The 23,350-nt window shown below is 47.1% G+C and overlaps 1 protein-coding gene across 1 annotated transcript in view; it reads right to left on the bottom strand.

The window, feature by feature from the left end:
* Positions 1-23,350, bottom strand: part of HGD (homogentisate 1,2-dioxygenase) — a 45,391-nt gene that overhangs the window by 6,848 nt on the left and 15,193 nt on the right. The window contains exons 2-4 of the mRNA XM_073668713.1: positions 13,572-13,643; positions 13,242-13,330; positions 12,869-12,974 (exon numbers count right to left, since the gene is read on the bottom strand). Of these exons, the coding sequence (XP_073524814.1) occupies positions 12,869-12,974; positions 13,242-13,330; positions 13,572-13,643 (267 nt within the window). The remainder of the gene's footprint in view (positions 1-12,868; positions 12,975-13,241; positions 13,331-13,571; positions 13,644-23,350) is intronic.

Genomic DNA, 23,350 nt, shown 5'->3' with positions numbered 1-23,350 from the left:
CAAGACATCTTTAAGGCTTTTGTGAGGAATCTCAGTAAATGAACAGCGTATCGAAGACAACTTTTCATGCATGTTGAGTTCTTATTCTGTGATGTAAATTCTTCTTGAATAAAAGAAATCTACATGAATTTGTTTTAACCCCTTCACGCCACAGCCAATTTCCATTTTTTCTTTTCCGTTTTTTCCTCCCCGTCTTCCTAGAGACATAACTCTTTTATTTTTCTATCCACATAGACATATGAGGACTTGGGTTTTTTTGCGGAACGAGTTGTACTTTAGAATGACTCCATTCATTTTACCACAATGTACACTAGAAAGTGGGAAAAAATGTGCGTTGAACTTATGAAAAAAACCCACAATTCTGACATTGTTTTTTGGGAACGTTTTTTACAGTTAACATGTTATGGTAAATATGACCTTGCAGTATCATTCTCCTCATCAATACAATCATGGCGATACCAAACATGTCCAGTTTTTTATTTTAGTGGTGAAAAAAAAATCTGAAGTTTGCAAAAAAAACTTTTTTGGGGGGTTGTGTCACCATTTTACGAGACCTGCAAAATTGTTATTTTTCGTCTGTTTGAGCTGTGTGATGGCTTATTTTTTGTGGAGCGAGATGACATTTTTATTAATACCATTTTGGGATAGATGTGACTTTTTGATCTCTTGTTACAGCCTTTTTTGAGGAATTGCGGTGACCAAAAAAACGTAATTTTGACGTTCTTGACTTTTCCCATTTACAGTGTTTACCGATAGGTTTAATTGTTTTTATATTTTGATAGATTGGACTTTTATGAATGCGGCGATACCACGTGTATTTTTTCTATATATATTTACTATCAGTGGGGGGAGAAGGGGGGTGATTTGAACTTTTAGGGGTTTTTTTCCATATCTTTTAACACATTTTTTTTTACTTTTCACTGTTATTGTTAGACCCCTTAGGGGACTTGACACTGCGATCGTCCAATCACTTGTGCTATATACAGCGCTGCCACAGCATCACTGTATATAGCAGAAATCACTGAGGGAGCCCGTTCCATACATACATGTATGGCAGATGTCATTAAGGGGTTAATAACCAAAAAGGCAAAACTAATAACGTTTAGTAGACATCAGTGCTAGTGTTCGACCGGTCGTATGCATTGTAAGATGGCTGCCAGACAGGTCTTTGAGGGGAGATATGTATCACCGAAGTAGGTAGCTTCGGTGTTGTAAACCCGGGAAAGCATGCTCCAGCACAAGTAGTGCGGAGAGGGTTAATTGGGCATATCAGGGCCGTTTTTTACAAGCAGTCATAAAAGTTGGGAGGGATTGGCAGCTGACATATCCCCACCCCAGGGTGTGTAAATAAAATGGAGACCGAGTGTCTCATTCAGGGTCTGTGGCTGGAGGTGTGGAGACCTCCAGAGTGTTTGTGCTAAAGGACACTGACCGTGAGCGGGCGAACCCGCCATATTGTATGGACTGTTTATTTTCTGTTTTTGTTACTCTGTGCCAGACAAGGCTGTCTTTTGTTTACTTCTAAAAGTGCAGTTTATGAAGTTATAATAAACCTGCCTTGGACATTTTTAAAGAAACCGTTTCCTGTGCCTACCTCTAACGCGGCTGAGTGAGTACCAAAACTCTACAGCATATACATACATACATATACAACCCTACAATTGGTGCTAGAAGCATGGGTACGAATCCCAAGGGGCAGTGTGACTGCAGGAAACAGTTTATGTCCTGGGTGAAGGCCACCAGCCAGCCAGGGATGTCTGGCAACAAGGAGGAGCTGATAAAGCTACTGGTGCAGGCTAATCTCCAGCAGCATCAACAGCGGCAGTGGCAACAGAAGCAGCAGTGGCAATAGCATCAACAGCAGCAGCAGATGCAGCAATTGCAGCACAAGCAGCAGATGGAGCTCCTAGCTGAGGTGATTCGTGGCAGGGCAACCGCCCCACCCCCAAGTCCAGGTGATGATTCACAAGTCAGGAAGATGGTAAGGAGAGCGTTACAAAAGATGACCCCAGGTGATGACTTTCAGGCATTCCTGACGGTCTTTGAGAGGGTGGCAGAGCAGGAAAAATTGCCCCCGGCGCAGTGGATGGAGGTACTGGTGCCATATTTAACAGGGGAGCCGCAGAAAGCCTATTATGAATTGGCCTTGCAGGAAGCAAAAGAGTACGCCAAGTTAAAAACGGAGATCTTGGCATGCTTGGGAGTGACTCTGACTGTCAAGGCGCAATAGGTGCACCAATGGACCTATTGCAGTGACAAACCTCCCAGGTCCCAAAGGTTTGACCTCCTACATCTGGTCCAAAAGTGGTTGCAACCTGAATCTTCCTACCCAGCACAGATGGTGGAGAGGGTCGTCATGGACAGGTTCATCCACTCCCTTCCGAGGTTGGTGCAAGCCTGGGTTGCTCAAGAAGATCCCCGTAATGCGGATGACCTGGTGGGGTTGGTGGAAAGGTACCAGGTGGTGAGAGTTCCTTGGGAAAGCCAGAGGTCATAGCAACTCCATACTGGTGTTCCCAAAAGGGGGCGGACACCCAAAAGACGGGAACTAGAGCCACATCTGGGGGGCGCCCTAGAGCCTAGGAGGGGTCGGAGTTGCTGTCAAAGGTCCCGCCCCATAACATAGTATGTTGGAGATGTCACACCCCAGGTCACATAGCCGCCCGTTGCCCCATGACAAACAAGCCAATGGACTGTAGCGCAGGATGGTGTTGTTCATACTTTGCATATCCTGCCTGCAGTGATGTCCCTCAACCAGGCGAGGAACCGCAGGCATGCCTCGTGTCAGTGAATGGAGTGCAAGTGACTGCTCTGTTAGACTCTGAGAGTCTGGTAACCCTAGTGATGGCCACAATTCCTCATCAGCTAGTTCCGGGGAAAAAGGTCAGCGTCCGTTGTATCCATGGGGACGCTAAAGACTACCCTGTGGCCCGAGTGGTCATAGACACAAACTGTGGCGCGGAGTCCCATGAGGTGGGCGTAGTCAAGGACCTGTTGCACCCTGTGATAATAGGGCAGGACTTTGCCTTGTTTTGGGACTTGTGGGAGAATAGGAGGAAGCCAGGTTGTCTGGACAACAACCAGGTCGCTCCTGAAGAAACCTCATCGCAGGCTGCCGCCAGGTTTCCCTTTTATGTGCTGGTTGGAGATGAAGATGAGGCAGCATCCCCGGAGGCCAACATCCCTGAGCTGGAGGTGTCCGGGGGAAAGTTTGAAACCGCCAAGCTCAGGGACTTAACTCTAAAAGGGGCGTTTAATAATGTAACTGTTCTTAATGGTGTTGCTCAGGAGCCGGGGGCTGACACCCGATTTCCGTACCTTGCTGTAAATGGGGAGTTGCTATATCGGGTCATCAAGCTCAGAGGTGAGGTATTCGAGCAGTTACTAGTACCAGAGCCATACAGATGCAGGGTGTTAGATATGGTCCATACACATGTGTTGGGTGGTCATCTGGGGGTAGAAAGAAAACAGGAAAGGGTCCTCCAGAGGTTCTACTGGCCCAGGTGTCACAGAGAGATTGTGAGTTATTGTAGGTCCTGTCCCACCTGTCAGCTGGCCTCCCCGGTGGCTCACTTCCGTAGCCCCTTAGTGCCATTTCCCATCATTGAGGTCCTGTTCGATCGCATTGCCACGGATCTAGAGGGAACCCTGGTCAAGTCTGCCAGAAGACATCAGTATATCCTGGTGGTACTGGACTACACGGTATCCGGAGGCTATGCCACTATGAAACTCCTCCTCCAAGTGTATAGCCCGGGAGTTCTTCTCTAGAAAGGGGATGCCTAAAGAGATCCTAACGGACCAAGGGACTCCATTTATGTCAAAGGTGATGAGGGAGTTGTGCAAGATCCTGCAGATCACACAACTCAGGACCTCAGTTTACCACCCGCAGACAGATGGCTTGGTGGAGAGGTTTAATAAAACCTTGAAGGCCATGTTAAAGAAGATCGTAGAGAAGATGGCCGGGACTGGGACTGTCTACTGCCATACCTTCTGTTCTCCATCAGAGAAGTTCCACAGGCCTCTACTGGATTATCCCCATTTGAGCTGTTATATTGCCGAAACCCCGGCGGACTCCTGGACATGGCAAAGGAGACCTGGGAGGCAGCGTCTACACCCTACAGGAGTGTAATCGAACATGTGGCCCAGATGCAAGAGGATTGCAGAGGTGATGCCCATTGTGAAAGAACACGTCCTCAAAGCACAAGAGGTACAGTCGAGGGTGTACAATAGGTCGGCAAGGGTGAGACACTTCAACCCTAGGGATCAGGTACTGGTTCTGGTACCTATGGTGAAGAGCAAATTCCTGGCTAAGTGGCAGGGCCCCTATGAAGTAGTGGAAAAGGTTGGTGATATCAACTTTAAAGTCCACCAACCAGGGAGAAGGAAGCCCTACCAGGTGTACCACATCAACCTGATTAAGCCATGGCGAGATAGGGAGCCCGTGGAAGGTCCGTGTTTGGTGGCGAAGTCAGAAGCCGATGTGGGAGAGGTCAAAATGGCAGAGTCGCTGTTACGTACCCAAAAACAACAGTGCCACGAGTTGCTACAGCGGAACAGGGACCTGTTCTCGGATCTACCAGGGTGTACTCAGATCATAGAGCATGATGTGACCATAGTCTTGGTTCTGAAACCAGATGGAGAATGGCGGTTCTGCAATGACTATAGGAAACTCAACGAGGTCTCGAAGTTCGACACCTACCCAATGCCCAGGGTAGACGAACTGATTGAAAGGTTAGGACCAGTTACATTACCACCCTTGACCTCATGAAAGGATATTGGCAAATACCCATGTCTCAAGATACCAAGGAGAAGACGGCCTTCTCAACGCCAGACAGATGTTTCCAATACACAAGGATGCTGTTTTGGTTGCAAGGAGCCCCGACTACCTTCCAGAGACCCATAGACCGGCTCCTAGCTCCCCAAAAGAAGTACGCAGCAGCCTACCTGGATGATATCGTGATCTACAGCCAGGATTGGGGAAGCCATCTGAGTAAAGTCCAGGTGATATTCGATGTTCCTCCAACCCGAAAGAAATGTACCATAGGCATGGAGGAAACCAAATATTTGGGCTATGTCATAGGCAGAGGCGTGATAAAGCCCCAAACAAATAAAGTTGAAGCAATCCAGGGTTGGCCACAACCTCTCTCAAAAAAGCAGGTCAGAGCATTCCTGGGCATCATGGGCTACTACCGCCGGTTCATCCCTAACTTCCCATGATAACCGCCCCTTTGACAGACCTCCTTAAAGGGACAAAATCAGCTATGGCTAAATGGTCTCCAGAAGCTGAGACAGCCTTCCAGGAACTCAAGCAAGCCCTGTGTAAACAGCCAGTGTTGGTGCCACCAGATTTCTCTAAAGAGTTTGTGGTCCAAACAGATGAGTCAGATACTGGGCTGGGTGCTGTCCTATCACAAGAGATGAACGGGGAAGAGCACCCCATAATGTATTTAAGCGGGAAGCGGACATCTTGTGAGAAGAATTACTCCATAGTGGAGAAGGAATGTTTGGCCATCAAGTGAGCGTTGGACACTCTAAAATACTCCCTCTTAGGCAGGAAGTTCAGGCTGGTATCAGACCATACCCCACTAAGGTGGATGAGCGAGAGGAAGGGGAACAATGCCCGAGTGACCAGGTGGTTCCTAGCCCTTCAAGATTTTAGCTTCCATGTAGAGCATAGGCCAGGGAAACTGCATGACAATGCTGACGCATTGTCAAGGGTCCACTGTTTGTTAGCAGAAGGTGCCAAGCTCCCTGGCTTTGGGCAGAGAGGGGGGGTATGTAAGAAAGCCGCCGGACAGGTCATTGAGGGGAGATATGTATCACCGATGTTGGTAGCTTCGGTGATGTAAACCCGGGAAAAGCATGCTCCAACACAAGTAGTGCTGAGAGAGTTAATTGGGCGTATCAGGGCCTGTTTTTACGAGCAGTCATAAGAGTTGGGAGAGATTGGCTGCTCACATATCCCCACCCCTTTTGGCATTACAGACTTCTTCTTCTTCTTCTTAGAGGCTGGCTGTTTCTAGGACCCAGTGGCTACCTCCCTCTTGCTTATTAGCTCCTTAGCCTGGGTGTATAAATACCTGGTTTGTCTGAGAGGGAGGTGCCGGTGATATTCATTACTACTTGTGAGGCTTTAGCAAGAGCAGTACTTTGTCCTCTCTGGAGCTTGAGGCCCTGTGCGCATTTGTCTGGAGTCGTCTAAAGCTAAGCTATCCCCCCCTGTTTGCCTACCCTTGTTGTCTATAGATTTTAGTGGAGATCGACTAGTGCTCATCTCCTCCCTTCCCTAGTCTTAGCCATACACCAGGGAAAGTCAGGGCAAGGCACGCGTGCGGCGATTGGTGAAGAGCCAATATTGGGACAGTAGTTGAGACAGGGTGACACTAGACCAGACTAAGAGTTCTCCACTCCCCCCTTTCCCTAGTGTCTGGGCTCCCTTTCCCTCTTCCTTCTGTGTGGCTCTAAGTCTTTCCCACATCTTGCATGACATTATTGCCGGCCGAGCATGTTTTGAAAAGCAAAAAAAAAAAAAAGACATTTTGGAGTTTTTTTTATCTCTGTGTGTTTTTCCTTTCTCCCTTGGTATGGGTTCAGTTGCAGAGCTCGCAGAGCAGTTTCGCCGTCTGTCTCTGGAGTTGAATGACCTCCACTGTGAGGTACAGTAGCAGCATCAGCACCTACAGGTCGCCAATGTGGGGGTCTCTGCAGGTAGGCCTGTCCAGCCTGAACCCAAGGTTGCCCTCCCGGACAGGTTTTCAGGAGGTAGAGACACTTTTTTTGTGCTTAAGGAGGCATGCAAATTGTATTTCAAACTTTGTCCTTACTCCTCCGGTAATGAGGAGCAACGGGTTGGTATTGTGATCTCTCTACTACAGGGAGATCCTCAGTCAAGGGCGTTTTCGTTACTGCAGGACTCGGTTTGTCTCCAGTCTGTGGAGGGGTTAATTGGGGCACTGGCCCTCATCTATGATGACCCTGACTGAGTCGCCTTGGATGAGTCTAGGCTACGTCGCCTTCAGCAGGGAAATCGGTCAGTGGAAACGTACAGTTCGGAATTCCGCAGATGGGCAACGGATTCCAAATGGAATGGCTCAGCCCTTAGAAGTCAATTTTGTGAGGGGCTTACTGAATGGTTGAACGATGCCTTGGCAGTATATGAAACCCCTCAGTCCTTGGAGGCTGCCATGTCTTTGGCTATACGTCTTGATAGACGTCTTCAGGATAGACGGGTGAGACCACCTTCTCCGGGGCCTTCTTGTCTGGGTTGTGTACATCTGCCAGGGGAGCGGTCTGGAGGTGAGCCAGTACTGGGGGAGGTGGAGGAACCCATGCAGTTAGGGGGTGTCTCTACATCATACATCTTCCCGGCGATTTGCAAGAGAAAAGGCATATGTTTTTTTTGTGGGAAAAAGGTACATTTTGTTGGGACCTGTTCTTCAATTCCTAAACAAAAGGAGACTCAATTAACTCTTGGTAGTCTGGAGTTGGATAAACAAGGGGTGCATTTGTGGCCAAACTGCAGTTCCCTCTTTGTCCTGACAGCAGAGGTGGTGCTAGAGAGCAAAACTGAGAAAATTTCTGTGTTTGTTGACAGTGGAGCCGGAGTCAGCATGGTGGATGCTCAGTTTGTGAAAACTCATGGTCTTGCTTGCTGTACTTTAGATAAACCAATTTCCATTTTCGCCATCAACTCGGCGTCACTTGCACAGAAAGCATTTACTCAGATTGTACATAATGTAAAACTGAGGGTGGGGTCAATTCATTGTGAAATAATCCCTTGCTATGTTCTGGACAATCTTCCCACACCGATTGTCTTGGGTTTCCGTTGGCTTGTTAAACATAATCTGTTGGTGGATTGGCAAACCGGAGAGATTATTGAATGGGGAGACTACTGCCATGAGAACTGTTTAGATAGTTCCCTTGCTACTGTCTCTACGGAAATATTACCTACCTTTCTGTCTGGTTTTGAGGACGTTTTTTTCTGAGAGGGGATGTCAGGATTTGCTTCCTCATCGTGCATATGACTGTGCTATTAACCTGACCCCTGGAGCTAAACTACCAAAGTCCAGACTGTATAATCTTTCTGGCCCTGAGAGACAAGCCATGAAGGATTTCATTGCGGAAAGTCTGGAGAAGGGATATATCAGACCTTCATCTTCGCCCGTGGCGGCAGGGCTCTTCTTTGTGAAGAAAAAAGATGGCGGTCTACGTCCCTGTTTAGATTTCCAGGAATTAAATCAAATTACCATCCGTGATCCATACCCTCTTCCTCTGATTCCTGATTTGTTCAGACAGGTTGTGGGAGCTAAGGTATTCTCCAAGTTGGATTTAAGGGGAGCCTACAATCTGGTTAGAATCAGAGAAGGGGACCAATGGAAGACAGCGTTCAATACTCCGAAAGGACATTTCGAGAGTCTGGTTATGCCTTTTGGTTTGACCAATGCACCTGCGGTATTACAGCATTTCATAAATGATATTTTCCATCATTTGGTGGGGAGGTATGGGGTGGTCTATCTGGACGATATTTTGGTTTACTCACCTTATTTTGAGACTCATCGGGGGTATGTTAAGCAGGTGCTCCAGATATTAAGGGATAACAAACTTTATGCCAAACTAGAAAAATGTGTTTTCGGTGTTAAGGAGGTGCAGTTTTTGGGGTACTTGTTTTTGAATGGAACCGGAGAAGATCCGTGCAGTCCTTGACTTGGAACGTCCCGAGAACCTGAAGGCCCTACAACGTTTTCTGGGCTTTACTAATTTTTACCGGAAATTTATACAAAATTACTCTGTTATAGTGAAACCCCTTATTGACATGACTAAGAAGGGGTCTCATTTTTCCAAATGGTCGGATGCTTCCCTCCAGGCTTTTTCTTCCTTAAAGAATCATTTTGCCACTGCACCTATACTCAGTCAACCCGATGTTTCTCAACTCTTCATTGTGGAGGTCGATGCGTCGGATGTCGGGGTTCGGGCTGTGTTGTCTCAGGGTTCGTCCCCTGGTAAATGGCATCTCTGTGCCTTCTTTTCTAAAAAATTGTCTTCGGCTGAAAGAAATTATGACGTGGATAATAGGAAACTTTTGGCGATCAAATTGGCGTTTGAGGAATGGCGACATTGGTTGGAGAGGGCTGTCCATCCTATTACTGTTATTACTGACCATAAGAAGCTGTCACATCTCCAGTCAGCTAAACGTCTCAATTCTAGGCAAGCCAGATGGTCCCTGTTTTTCACTAGGTTCAATTTTGTTGTCACTTTTCGTCCAGGGTTCAAAAATTTCAAGGCTGATGCTTTGTCCCGGAGCTTCCCTGGTGGTGGTGATGATCATGAGAACCCTACCCCGATATTACAGAAAGGGGTAGTCATTTTGGCATTGTACCCTGAACTGGAGGGTGAGATGTTGGAGGCACAGGGGGACGCCCCTGCCTCCTGCTCTTCAGGAAAGTTATTTGTACCATCTAATCTGCACCGCAAAGTAATTAAGGAACATCATAACTCTGTGCTTGCTGGGCATCCAGGTGGTAAGGCAACCGCGGACCTCCTCTCTTGTCGTTTTTGGTGGCCGTGGTTGCATCGGGATGTAATTGAACACGTAGCTGCTTGTAGTATTTGCGCGCGTTCTAAGGTTTCGCATACCCGTTCGTCTGGTACTCTTCTTCCGCTACCTATTCCTAGCAGGCCGTGGACACACTTGTCCATGGATCTTATTCCTACCTACCGGTTTTTGCAGGCAAAATGATGTTTTTGGTGGTAGTAGATAGGTTCAGTAAAATGGTTCACTTCGTCGCATTGCCTGCACTTCCAAATGCCAAGACACTTGCTCAGGTGTTCATAAATGAGATTGTGAAGCTTCACGGGGTTACCTCCGATGTGGTGTCAGATCGGGTAACCCAGTTTGTTTCCAAGTTCTGAAAGGCATTCTGTTCTCGACTGGGGGTGCAGCTGTCCTTTTCCTCTGTCTTCCACCCTCAGTCGAATGGACAGACTGAGCGTGTCAATCAGAATTTGGACACCTATCTCAGGTGTTTTGTTTCCGAAAATCAGGAGGATTGGGCATCCTACTTACCACTGGCAGAATTTGCCATTAATAATCATTGTCAAGAATCCACTGGCAGATCAAGGTTCTTCGGTGCATACGGTTATCACCCACAGTTTGGTACCTTTAGTGGTGGAGGGGATTCAGGAGTTCCTGAGGAGGAATGTTTTGCTTCATCGCTCTCCTCGGTATGGCGGGGGGTTCTGAGTAATTTAAAGACCATGGGAGACAGGTATAAAGGTATGGCTGACAGAAAACGCTTGCCAGGTCCGGACCTGAATGTGAATGATTTTGTCTAGTTGTCTACCAGGAATATAAGATTGAAAGCTCCTTCTTGGAAGCTGGGACCTAGGTTTATTGGTCCCTATAAAATAACCGCTGTCATTAACCCAGCAGTGTTTCGTCTTGAACTTCCTCAGGCCCTTAAGATCCACAATGTTTTCCACAGGTCCTTACTCAAAAGTTATGTAGAACCTCTTGAGCCCTCACCTCTACCACCGCCCCCAGTAATGGTTGATGGCAATCTGGCGTTCCAGATTTCGAGGATTGTAGATTCTCGTCCCCAATGCCGTTCTCTACAATACTTGGTGCACTGGAAAGGCTATGGTCCAGAAGAGAGGATGTGGATTTCAGCGTTAGAGGTGAACGCTCCCAGATTGGTTCGCTCATTTCACACCTCTTTTCCTGAGAAACCCGGTCCTGAGTATCCAGAGGCCACTCCTAGAGGCAGGGGTACTGTCACGGGTGTGTCAGAGGTGACAGACAGTCGCCCTGCAGTTGGTTGCAGGAGATCTCTACGTTTGGCGTTACAGACTTCTTCTTAGAGGCTGGCTGTCTCTAGGACCCAGCGGCTACCTCCCTCTGGCTAATTAGCTCCCTGGCCTGGGTGTATAAATACCTGGTGTGTCTGAGAGGGAGGTGCCGGTGATATTCATTACTACTTGTGAGGCTTTAGCAAGAGCAGTACTTCGTCCTCTCTGGAGCTTGAGGCCCTGTGCGCATTTGTCTGGAGTCGTCTAAAGCTAAGCAATCCCCCCCTGTTTGTCTACCCTTGTTGTCTATAGAGTTTAGTGGAGATCGACTAGTGCTCATCTCCTCCCTTCCCTAGCCTTAGCCATACACCAGGGAAAGTCAGGGCGAGGCACGCGTGCGGCGATTGGTGAAGAGCCAATGTAGGGACGGTAGTTGAGCCAGGGTGACACTAGACCAGACTAGGAGGTCTCCACTCCCCACTTTCCCTAGAGGCTGGGCTCCCTTTCCCTCTTCCCTCTCTGTTGCACTAAGTCTTTCCCACTCCTTGCGTGACAGTTTTGTGCTAAAGGACACTGACTGTGAGCGGGCGAACCCCCCATATTGGATTGTTTATTTTCTGTTTTTGTACTCTGTGCCGGACAAGGCTGTCTTTTGTTTACTTCTAAAAGTGCGGTTTATGAAGGTATAACACCCTGCCTTGGACATTTTTAAAGAAACCTTTCCTGTGCCTACCTCTAACGCGGCTGAGTGAGTACCAAAATCCTACAGCATATACATAGGGAATATCACATCTCATTAACTAGAGCCAAATGAAAAGAATAAGGGCAGATTTAGAATCGGCGACAAAAACTGAAGGAAAAACAGGAGCAATATCTCCGGCACCAATCTTCTTGTTATTCAGTGTGGGCTCTTGGCTCCCTCTAGTGGTGGCTGCTGGTAGTGACGACCAATGCAGAATTTTAGACCTTTAAAGCAGTTGTGTGAACCAGGCCTAAGTCATCCCTCACGTGAGTGACCCCATAGAGACACATGGTATTTGCTGCACTATCTTTAGTTGTGTTTTTACAACCACTAAATAGTATGATCTATATGGCGGGACTAAGGGTGTCATATATAGTATATTCCCAATAGTCCTAATAAAGGGGGCGCTGTACTAATCATTACCCCACCTGCACTACAAGTGTCAGATGGTAGCAGCTCAGCCCATTGGACGGACGTCTCACCTGACTGGGGGCCCTCTCACCTGACTTGGGGCCGTCTCACTTGAATGGGAACCCTCTCACCTGATCGGGGCCCATCTCACCTGAATGGGAATAGTCTCACCTGATCGGGGGCCCGTCTCACCTGATCGGGGGCCCTCTCACCTGATCGGGGCCATCTCACCTGATCGGGGCTCGTCTCACCTGATCGGGGCCCGTCTCACCTGATCGGGGGCCCTCTCACCTGATCGGGGCCATCTCACCTGATCGGGGCTCGTCTCACCTGATCGGGGCCCGTCTCACCTGATCGGGGCCCGTCTCACCTGATCGGGGCTCGTCTCACCTAATCGGGGCTCGTCTCGCCTGATCGGGGGCCCTCTCACCTGATCGGGGCCCGTCTCGCCTGATCGGGAATAGTCTCACCTGATCGGGGCGAGTCTCACTTGATCGGGGCTCGTCTCACCTGATCGGGGGCCCTCTCACCTGATCGGGGCTCGTCTCACCTGATCGGGGGCCCTCTCACCTGATCGGGAATAGTCTCACCTGATCGGGGCGAGTTTCACTTGATCGGGGCTCGTCTCACCTGATCGAGGGCCCTCTCACCTGATCGGGGCCCGTCTCGCCTGATCGGGAATAGTCTCACCTGATCGGGGCTCGTCTCACTTGATCGGGGCTCGTCTCACCTGATCGGGGGCCCTCTCACCTGATCGGGGGCCCTCTCACCTGATCAGGGCTCGTCTCACCTGATCGGGGGCCCTCTCACCTGATCGGGGCTCGTCTCACCTGATTGGGGGCCCTCTCACCTGATCGGGGCTCGTCTCACCTGATCGGGGGCCCTCTCACCTGATCGGGAATAGTCTCACCTGATCGGGGCGAGTCTCACCTGATTGGGGTCCGGCTCCACTTCATCCCAGTTATGTGTCAGGTGTTTTTGCTCGTAAGCCTGAAACGGTTTATGGCGGACGGACGGCAGAATACGATAAAGCCAACTGAAAATTTAAAACATGAGAGATAACTCCCATCATCCGGACGTGCAGTTTTTACACTGTGCATTAGTGACTGGGGCAGCTTTATCATCCAGGACTGTAGGAAAGATGGTGCCAGCCTCCGTGGGTTAACAGCCGCCATATTGGTTGCAACCCAACTTTCCCAAAACCAGATATAACTCAGTGACTGAACGGAAGATGCTAATCCATAGTTACTGGAAGTCTTACTTTTCTTAAAGGGGCAGCGCCCTCTGATTTCCATTTGCTTACCTTCTTTTATTGGAGCTTCTGGGACAGGTGAAGGCAGAACCGGAGAGCTGCTCCGCGTACAGACCGTACGGACAGACCTGGGGGTTATTCTGAAAAGCAATACAGTGAATGAATCCGACCCTGTGTTTAATTCCCTACCGTTGTCTACATCTCCTCTTGCTGTTAGTGAATGGAAACATTCAATACTATATACTGCGAGGTGAAGGACTTTATCAGTCTTGTGACGAGGACTGAAAAGACGATTCCCATTCACCGAGAGCAAAATGCAAAGAGATTAAACTTTAATCCATATGAAAAGCTTCAGTAAGAAATAACATATCAGCCGCTTACCTGACCCTCCGGTAACGCTCCTGGACATCGAGGATCCTCCGAGGAGAATTCATTGCCAAATCCAGGCAAATACTGGAAAGAAGAGACAGAAATGTGACAGGTGAGACGGCAAATGCTCCAAATCCCCTGAGACCCTTCACACAGCCATAAATAATGATATTCTGTCACTACATACAGATTTATACAGCCACCACTAGGGGGAGCTCACTACATACAGATTTAATACAGCCACCGCTAGAGGGAGCTCACTACATACAGATTTATACTGCCACCACTAGGGGGAGCTCACTACATACAGATTTATACAGTCACCACTAGGAGGAGCTCACTACATACAGATTTATACAGCCACCACTAGAGGGAGCTCACTACATACAGATTTATACAGCCACCACTAGGAGGAGCTCACTACATACAGATTTATACAGTCACCACTAGGAGGAGCTCACTACATACAGATTTATACAGTCACCACTAGGAGGAGCTCACTACATACAGATTTATACAGCCACCACTAGGAGGAGCTCACTACATACAGATTTATACAGTCACTACTAGAGGGAGCTCACTACATACAGATTTATACAGCCACCGCAAGGAGGAGCTCACTACATACAGATTTATACAGCCACCGCTAGAGGGAGTTCACTACATACATATTTATACAGTCACCACTAGGAGGAGCTCACTACATACAGATTTATACAGCCACTGCTAGAGGGAGCTCACTACATACAGATTTATACAGTCACCACTAGGAGGAGCTCACTACATACAGATTTATACAGCCACTGCTAGAGGGAGCTCACTACATACAGATTTATACAGTCACCACTAGAGGGAGCTCACTACATACAGATTTATACAGCCATCACTAGAGGGAGCTCACTACATACAGATTTATACAGTCACCACTAGGAGGAGCTCACTACATATAGATTTATACAGTCACCACTAGAGGGAGCTCACTACATATAGATTTATACAGCACCACTATAGGGAGCTCACTACATACAGATTTATACAGTCACCACTAGAGGGAGCTCACTACATACAGATTTATACAGTCACCACTAGGAGGAGCTCACTACATACAGATTTATACAGCCACAGCTAGAGGGAGCTCACTACATAAAGATTTATACAGTCACCACTAGGAGGAGCTCACTACATACAGATTTATACAGCCACAGTTAGAGGGAGCTCACTACATACAGATTTATACAGTCACCACTAGGAGGAGCTCAATACATACAGATTTATACAGTCACCACTAGGAGGAGCTCACTACATACAGATTTATACAGTCACCACTAGGAGGAGCTCAATACATACAGATTTATACAGTCACCACTAGAGGGAGCTCACTACATACAGATTTATGCATCAAATACTACAGGGAGCTCACTACACACAGATTTATACAGCCACCACTAGGGGGAGCTCACTACATACAGATTTATACAGCCACCACTAGAGGGAGCTCACTACATACAGATTTATACAGCCACCACTAGGGGGAGCTCCCTATATACAGATTTATACAGTCCCCACTAGAGGGAGCTCACTACATACAGATTTATACAGTCACCACTAGGAGGAGCTCACTACATACAGATTTATACAGCCACAGCTAGAGGGAGCTCACTACATACAGATTTATACAGTCACCACTAGGAGGAGCTCAATACATACAGATTTATACAGTCACCACTAGAGGGAGCTCACTACATACAGATTTATACAGTCACCACTAGGAGGAGCTCACTACATACAGATTTATACAGTCACCACTACGAGGAGCTCACTACATACAGATTTATATAGCCACCACTAGAGGGAGCTCACTACATACAGATTTATACAGTCACCACTACGAGGAGCTCACTACATACAGATTTATATAGCCACAGCTAGAGGGAGCTCACTATATACAGATTTATACAGTCACCACTAGGAGGAGCTCACTACATACAGATTTATACAGCCACAGCTAGAGGGAGCTCACTACATACAGATTTATACAGCCACCGCTAGAGGGAGCTCACTACATACAGATTTATACAGTCACCACAAGGAGGAGCTCACTACATACAGATTTATACAGCCACCGCTAGAGGGAGCTCACTACATACAGATTTATACAGTCACCACTAGGAGGAGCTCACTACATACAGATTTATACAGTCACCACTAGGAGGAGCTCACTACATACAGATTTATACAGTCACCACTAGAGGGAGCTCACTACATACAGATTTATACAGCCACCACTAGAGGGAGCTCACTACATACAGATTTATACAGTCACCACTAGGAGGAGCTCACTACATATAGATTTATACAGTCACCACTAGAGGGAGCTCACTACATATAGATTTATACAGCAACACTAGAGGGAGCTCACTACATATAGATTTATACAGCCACCACTAGAGGGAGCTCACTATATACAGATTTATACAGCCACCACTAGAGGGAGCTCACTACATATAGATTTATACAGCCACAACTAGGGGGAGCTCACTACATACAGATTTATGCAGCCACCACTAGGGGAAGCTCACTACATACAGATTTCTACAGCCACCACTAGGGGGAGCTCACTACATACAGATTTATACAGCCACCACTAGGAGGAGCTCACTACATACAGATTTATATAGCCATCACTAGAGGGAGCTCCCTACATACAGATTTATACAGCCACCACTAGGAGAAGCTCACTACATACAGATTTATATAGCCATCACTAGAGGGAGCTCCCTACATACAGATTTATACAGCCACCACTAGAGGGAGCTCACTACAAACAGATTTACACAGCCACCACTAGGGGGAGCTCACTACATACAGATTTATACAGCCACCACTAGGGGGAGCTCACTACATACAGATTTATACAGCCACCACTAGGGGGAGCTCACTACATACAGATTTATACAGCCACCACTAGAGGGAGCTCACTACATACAGATTTATACCGCCACCATTAGGCGGAGCTCACTACATACAGCTTTATACAGCCATCACTAGGAGGAGCTCACTACATATAGATTTATACAGTCACCACTAGGGGGAGCTCACTACATACAGATTTATACAGCCACCACTAGAGGGAGCTCACTACATACAGATTTATACAGCCACCACTAGGAGGAGCTCACTACATACAGATTTATACAGCCACCACTAGGAGGAGCTCACTACATACAGAATTATACAGCCACCACTAGGGGGAGCTCACTACATACAGATTTATACAGCCACGACTAGGGGGAGCTCACTACATACAGATTTATACAGCCACCACTAGGGGGGGGGGGAGCTCACTACATACAGATTTATACAGCCACCACTAGGGGGAGCTCACTACATACAGATTTATACAGCCACCACTAGGGGGGGGGAGCTCACTACATACAGATTTATACAGCCACCACTAGAGGGAGCTCACTACATACAGATTTATACAGCCACCACTAGGGGGAGCTCACTACATACAGATTTATACAGCCACCACTAGGGGGAACTCACTACATACAGATTTATACAGCCACCACTAGGAGGAGCTCACTACATACAGATTTATACAGTCACCACTAGGATGAGCTCACTACATACAGATTTATACGTCACCACTAGGGGGAGTTCACTACATACCGATTTATACAGCCATCACTAGAGGGGGCTCACTATATACAGATTTATACAGCTACCACTAGGGGGAGCTCACTACATATAGATTTATACAGCCACCATTAGGAGGAGCTCACTACATACAGATGTATACAGCCACCACTAGGAGGAGCTCACTACATACAGATTTACACAGCCACCACTAGAGAGGGCTCACTACATACAGATTTATATAGCCACCACTAGGGGGAGCTCACTACATACAGATTTATACAGCCACCACTAGGGGGAGCTCACTATATACAGATTTATACAGTCACCACTACGAGGAGCTCACTACATACAGATTTATATAGCCACAGCTAGAGGGAGCTCACTATATACAGATTTATACAGTCACCACTAGGAGGAGCTCACTACATACAGATTTATACAGCCACAGCTAGAGGGAGCTCACTACATACAGATTTATACAGCCACCGCTAGAGGGAGCTCACTACATACAGATTTATACAGTCACCACAAGGAGGAGCTCACTACATACAGATTTATACAGCCACCGCTAGAGGGAGCTCACTACATACAGATTTATACAGTCACCACTAGGAGGAGCTCACTACATACAGATTTATACAGTCACCACTAGGAGGAGCTCACTACATACAGATTTATACAGTCACCACTAGAGGGAGCTCACTACATACAGATTTATACAGCCACCACTAGAGGGAGCTCACTACATACAGATTTATACAGTCACCACTAGGAGGAGCTCACTACATATAGATTTATACAGTCACCACTAGAGGGAGCTCACTACATATAGATTTATACAGCAACACTAGAGGGAGCTCACTACATATAGATTTATACAGCCACCACTAGAGGGAGCTCACTATATACAGATTTATACAGCCACCACTAGAGGGAGCTCACTACATATAGATTTATACAGCCACAACTAGGGGGAGCTCACTACATACAGATTTATGCAGCCACCACTAGGGGAAGCTCACTACATACAGATTTCTACAGCCACCACTAGGGGGAGCTCACTACATACAGATTTATACAGCCACCACTAGGAGGAGCTCACTACATACAGATTTATATAGCCATCACTAGAGGGAGCTCCCTACATACAGATTTATACAGCCACCACTAGGAGAAGCTCACTACATACAGATTTATATAGCCATCACTAGAGGGAGCTCCCTACATACAGATTTATACAGCCACCACTAGAGGGAGCTCACTACAAACAGATTTACACAGCCACCACTAGGGGGAGCTCACTACATACAGATTTATACAGCCACCACTAGGGGGAGCTCACTACATACAGATTTATACAGCCACCACTAGGGGGAGCTCACTACATACAGATTTATACAGCCACCACTAGAGGGAGCTCACTACATACAGATTTATACCGCCACCATTAGGCGGAGCTCACTACATACAGCTTTATACAGCCATCACTAGGAGGAGCTCACTACATATAGATTTATACAGTCACCACTAGGGGGAGCTCACTACATACAGATTTATACAGCCACCACTAGAGGGAGCTCACTACATACAGATTTATACAGCCACCACTAGGAGGAGCTCACTACATACAGATTTATACAGCCACCACTAGGAGGAGCTCACTACATACAGAATTATACAGCCACCACTAGGGGGAGCTCACTACATACAGATTTATACAGCCACGACTAGGGGGAGCTCACTACATACAGATTTATACAGCCACCACTAGGGGGGGGGGGAGCTCACTACATACAGATTTATACAGCCACCACTAGGGGGAGCTCACTACATACAGATTTATACAGCCACCACTAGGGGGGGGGAGCTCACTACATACAGATTTATACAGCCACCACTAGAGGGAGCTCACTACATACAGATTTATACAGCCACCACTAGGGGGAGCTCACTACATACAGATTTATACAGCCACCACTAGGGGGAACTCACTACATACAGATTTATACAGCCACCACTAGGAGGAGCTCACTACATACAGATTTATACAGTCACCACTAGGATGAGCTCACTACATACAGATTTATACGTCACCACTAGGGGGAGTTCACTACATACCGATTTATACAGCCATCACTAGAGGGGGCTCACTACATACAGATTTATACAGCCACCACTAGGGGGAGCTCACTACATATAGATTTATACAGTCACCACTAGGAGGAGCTCACTACATACAGATTTGCACAGCCACCACTAGAGAGGGCTCACTACATACAGATTTATACAGCCACCACTAGGGGGAGCTCACTACATACAGATTTATACAGCCACCGCTAGGGGGAGCTAACTACATACAGATGTATACAGCCACCACTAGGGGGAGCTCACTACATACAGATTTATACAGCCACCACTAGGGGGAACTCACTACATACAGATTTATACAGCCACCGCTAGGAGGAGCTCACTACATACAGATTTATACAGTCACCACTAGAGGGAGCTCACTACATACAGATTTATATAGCCACCACTAGAGAGGGCTCACTACATACAGATTGATACATCCACAACTAGGGGGAGCTCACTACATACAGATTTATACAGCCACCGCTAGGGGGAGCTAACTACATACAGATGTATACAGCCACCACTAGGGGGAGCTCACTACATACAAATTTATACAGCCACCACTAGGGGGAACTCACTACATACAGATTTATACAGCCACCGCTAGGAGGAGCTCACTACATACAGATTTATACAGTCACCACTAGGAGGAGCTCACTACATACAGATTTATACGTCACCACTAGGGGGAGTTCACTACATACCGATTTATACAGCCATCACTAGAGGGGGCTCACTACATACAGATTTATACAGCTACCACTAGGGGGAGCTCACTACATATAGATTTATACAGCCACCATTAGGAGGAGCTCACTACATACAGATGTATACAGCCACCACTAGGAGGAGCTCACTACATACATATTTACACAGCCACCACTAGAGAGGGCTCACTACATACAGATTTATATAGCCACCACTAGGGGGAGCTCACTACATACAGATTTATACAGCCACCACTAGGGGGAGCTCACTACATATAGATTTATACAGTCACCAGTAGGAGGAGCTCACTACATACAGATTTGCACAGCCACCACTAGAGAGGGCTCACTACATACAGATTTATACAGCCACCACTAGGGGGAGCTCACTACATACAGATTGATACATCCACAACTAGGGGGAGCTCACTACATACAGATTTATACAGCCACCGCTAGGGGGAGCTAACTACATACAGATGTATACAGCCACCACTAGGGGGAGCCCACTCCATACAGATTTATACAGCCACCACTAGAGGGAGCTCACTACATACAGATTTATACAGCCATCACTAGAGGGAGCTCACTACATACAGATTTATACAGCCACCACTAGGAGGAGCTCACTACATACAGAATTATACAGCCACCACTAGGGGGAGCTCACTACATACAGATTTATACAGCCACCACTAGGGGGGGGAGCTCACTACATACAGATTTATACAGCCACCACTAGGGGGAGCTCACTACATACAGATTTATACAGCCACCACTAGGGGGGGGAGCTCACTACATACAGATTTATACAGCCACCACTAGAGGGAGCTCACTACATACAGATTTATACAGCCACCACTAGGGGGAGCTCACTACATACAGATTTATACAGCACCACTAGAGGGAGCTCACTACATACAGATTTATACAGTCACCACTAGGGGGAGCTCACTACATACAGATTTATACAGCTACTACTAGGGGGAGCTCCCTACATACAGATTTATACAGTCACCACTAAAGGGAGCTCACTGCATACAGATTTATACAGCTACTACTAGGGGGAGCTCACTACATACAGATTTATACAGTCACCACTAGGGGGAGCTCACTACATACAGATTTATACAGTCACCACTAGGGGGGAGCTCACTACATACAGATTTATACAGCCACCACTAGGGGGAGCTCACTACATACAGATTTATACAGCCACCACTAGGGGGAGCTCACTACATACAGATTTATACAGTCACCACTAGGGGGATCTCACTACATACAGATTTATACAGCCACCACTAGAGGGAGCTCAGTACATACAGATTTATACAGCCATCACTAGAGGGGGCTCACTACATACAGATGTATACAGTCACCACTAGGGGGAGCTCACTACATACAGATTTATACAGTCACCACTAGAGGGAGCTCACTACATACAGATTTATACAGTCACCACTAGGCGGGGGGGCTCACTACAGATTTATACAGTCACCACTAGGGGGATCTCACTACATACAGATTTATACAGCCACCACTAGGGGGGGGGGGGGCTCACTACATACAGATTTATACAGTCACCACTAGGGGGGGAGCTCACTACATACAGATTTATACAGCCACCACTAGGAGGAGCTCACTACATACAGATTTATACAGCCACCACTAGAGGGAGCTCCCTACATACTGATTTATACAGCCACCACTAGGGAGAGCTCACTACATACAGATTTATACAGTCACCACTAGGAGAAGCTCACTACATACAGATTTATACAGTCACCACTAGGAGGAGCTCACTACATACAGATTTATACAGTCACCACTAGAGGGAGCTCACTACATATAGATTTATACAGCCACCACTAGGGGGAGCTCACTACATACAGATTTATACAGTCACCACTAGGAGGAGCTCACTACATACAGATTTATACAGCCACCACTAGGGGGAACTCACTACATACAGATTTATACAGCCACCGCTAGGAGGAGCTCACTACATACAGATTTATACAGTCACCACTAGGAGGAGCTCACTACATACAGATTTATACGTCACCACTAGGGGGAGTTCACTACATATCGATTTATACAGCCATCACTAGAGGGGGCTCACTACATACAGATTTATACAGCTACCACTAGGGGGAGCTCACTACATACAGATTTATACAGCTACCACTAGGGGGGGCTCACTACATATAGATTTATACAGTCACCACTAGAGGGAGCTCACTACATACAGATGTATACAGCCACCACTAGGAGGAGCTCACTACATACAGATTTACACAGCCACCACTAGAGAGGGCTCACTACATACAGATTTATATAGCCACCACTAGGGGGAGCTCACTACATACAGATTTATACAGCCACCACTAGGGGGAGCTCACTACATATAGATTTATACAGTCACCACTAGGAGGAGCTCACTACATACAGATTTGCACAGCCACCACTAGAGAGGGCTCACTACATACAGATTTATACAGCCACCACTAGGGGGAGCTCACTACATACAGATTGATACATCCACAACTAGGGGGAGCTCACTACATACAGATTTATACAGCCACCGCTAGGGGGAGCTAACTACATACAGATGTATACAGCCACCACTAGGGGGAGCCCACTCCATACAGATTTATACAGCCACCACTAGAGGGAGCTCACTACATACAGATTTATACAGCCATCACTAGAGGGAGCTCACTACATACAGATTTATACAGCCACCACTAGGGGGAGCTCACTACATACAGATGTATACAGCCACCACTAGGAGGAGCTCACTACATGCAGATATACACAGCCATCACTAGAGAGGGCTCACTACATACAGATTTATACAGCCACCACTAGGAGGAGCTCACTACATACAGATTTATACAGTCACCACTAGGAGGAGCTCACTACATACAGATTTATACGTCACCACTAGGGGGAGTTCACTACATACCGATTTATACAACCATCACTAGAGGGGGCTCACTACATACAGATTTATACAGCTACCACTAGGGGGAGCTCACTACATACAGATTTATACAGCTACCACTAGGGGGAGCTCACTACATATAGATTTATACAGTCACCACTAGGAGGAGCTCACTACATACAGATTTGCACAGCCACCACTAGAGAGGGCTCACTACATACAGATTGATACATCCACAACTAGGGGGAGCTCACTACATACAGATTTATACAGCCACCGCTAGGGGGAGCTAACTACATACAGATGTATACAGCCACCACTAGGGGGAGCCCACTCCATACAGATTTATACAGCCACCA

Source organism: Phyllobates terribilis, unplaced genomic scaffold (assembly GCF_046119375.1).
Source record: "Phyllobates terribilis strain yellow unplaced genomic scaffold, ASM4611937v1 Scaffold_2__4_contigs__length_985480577, whole genome shotgun sequence".
Lineage (NCBI taxonomy): Eukaryota > Metazoa > Chordata > Amphibia > Anura > Dendrobatidae > Phyllobates > Phyllobates terribilis.
The sequence above is the reverse complement of the archived record's forward strand: the minus strand, read 5'-3'. Positions and strand labels throughout refer to the sequence as shown.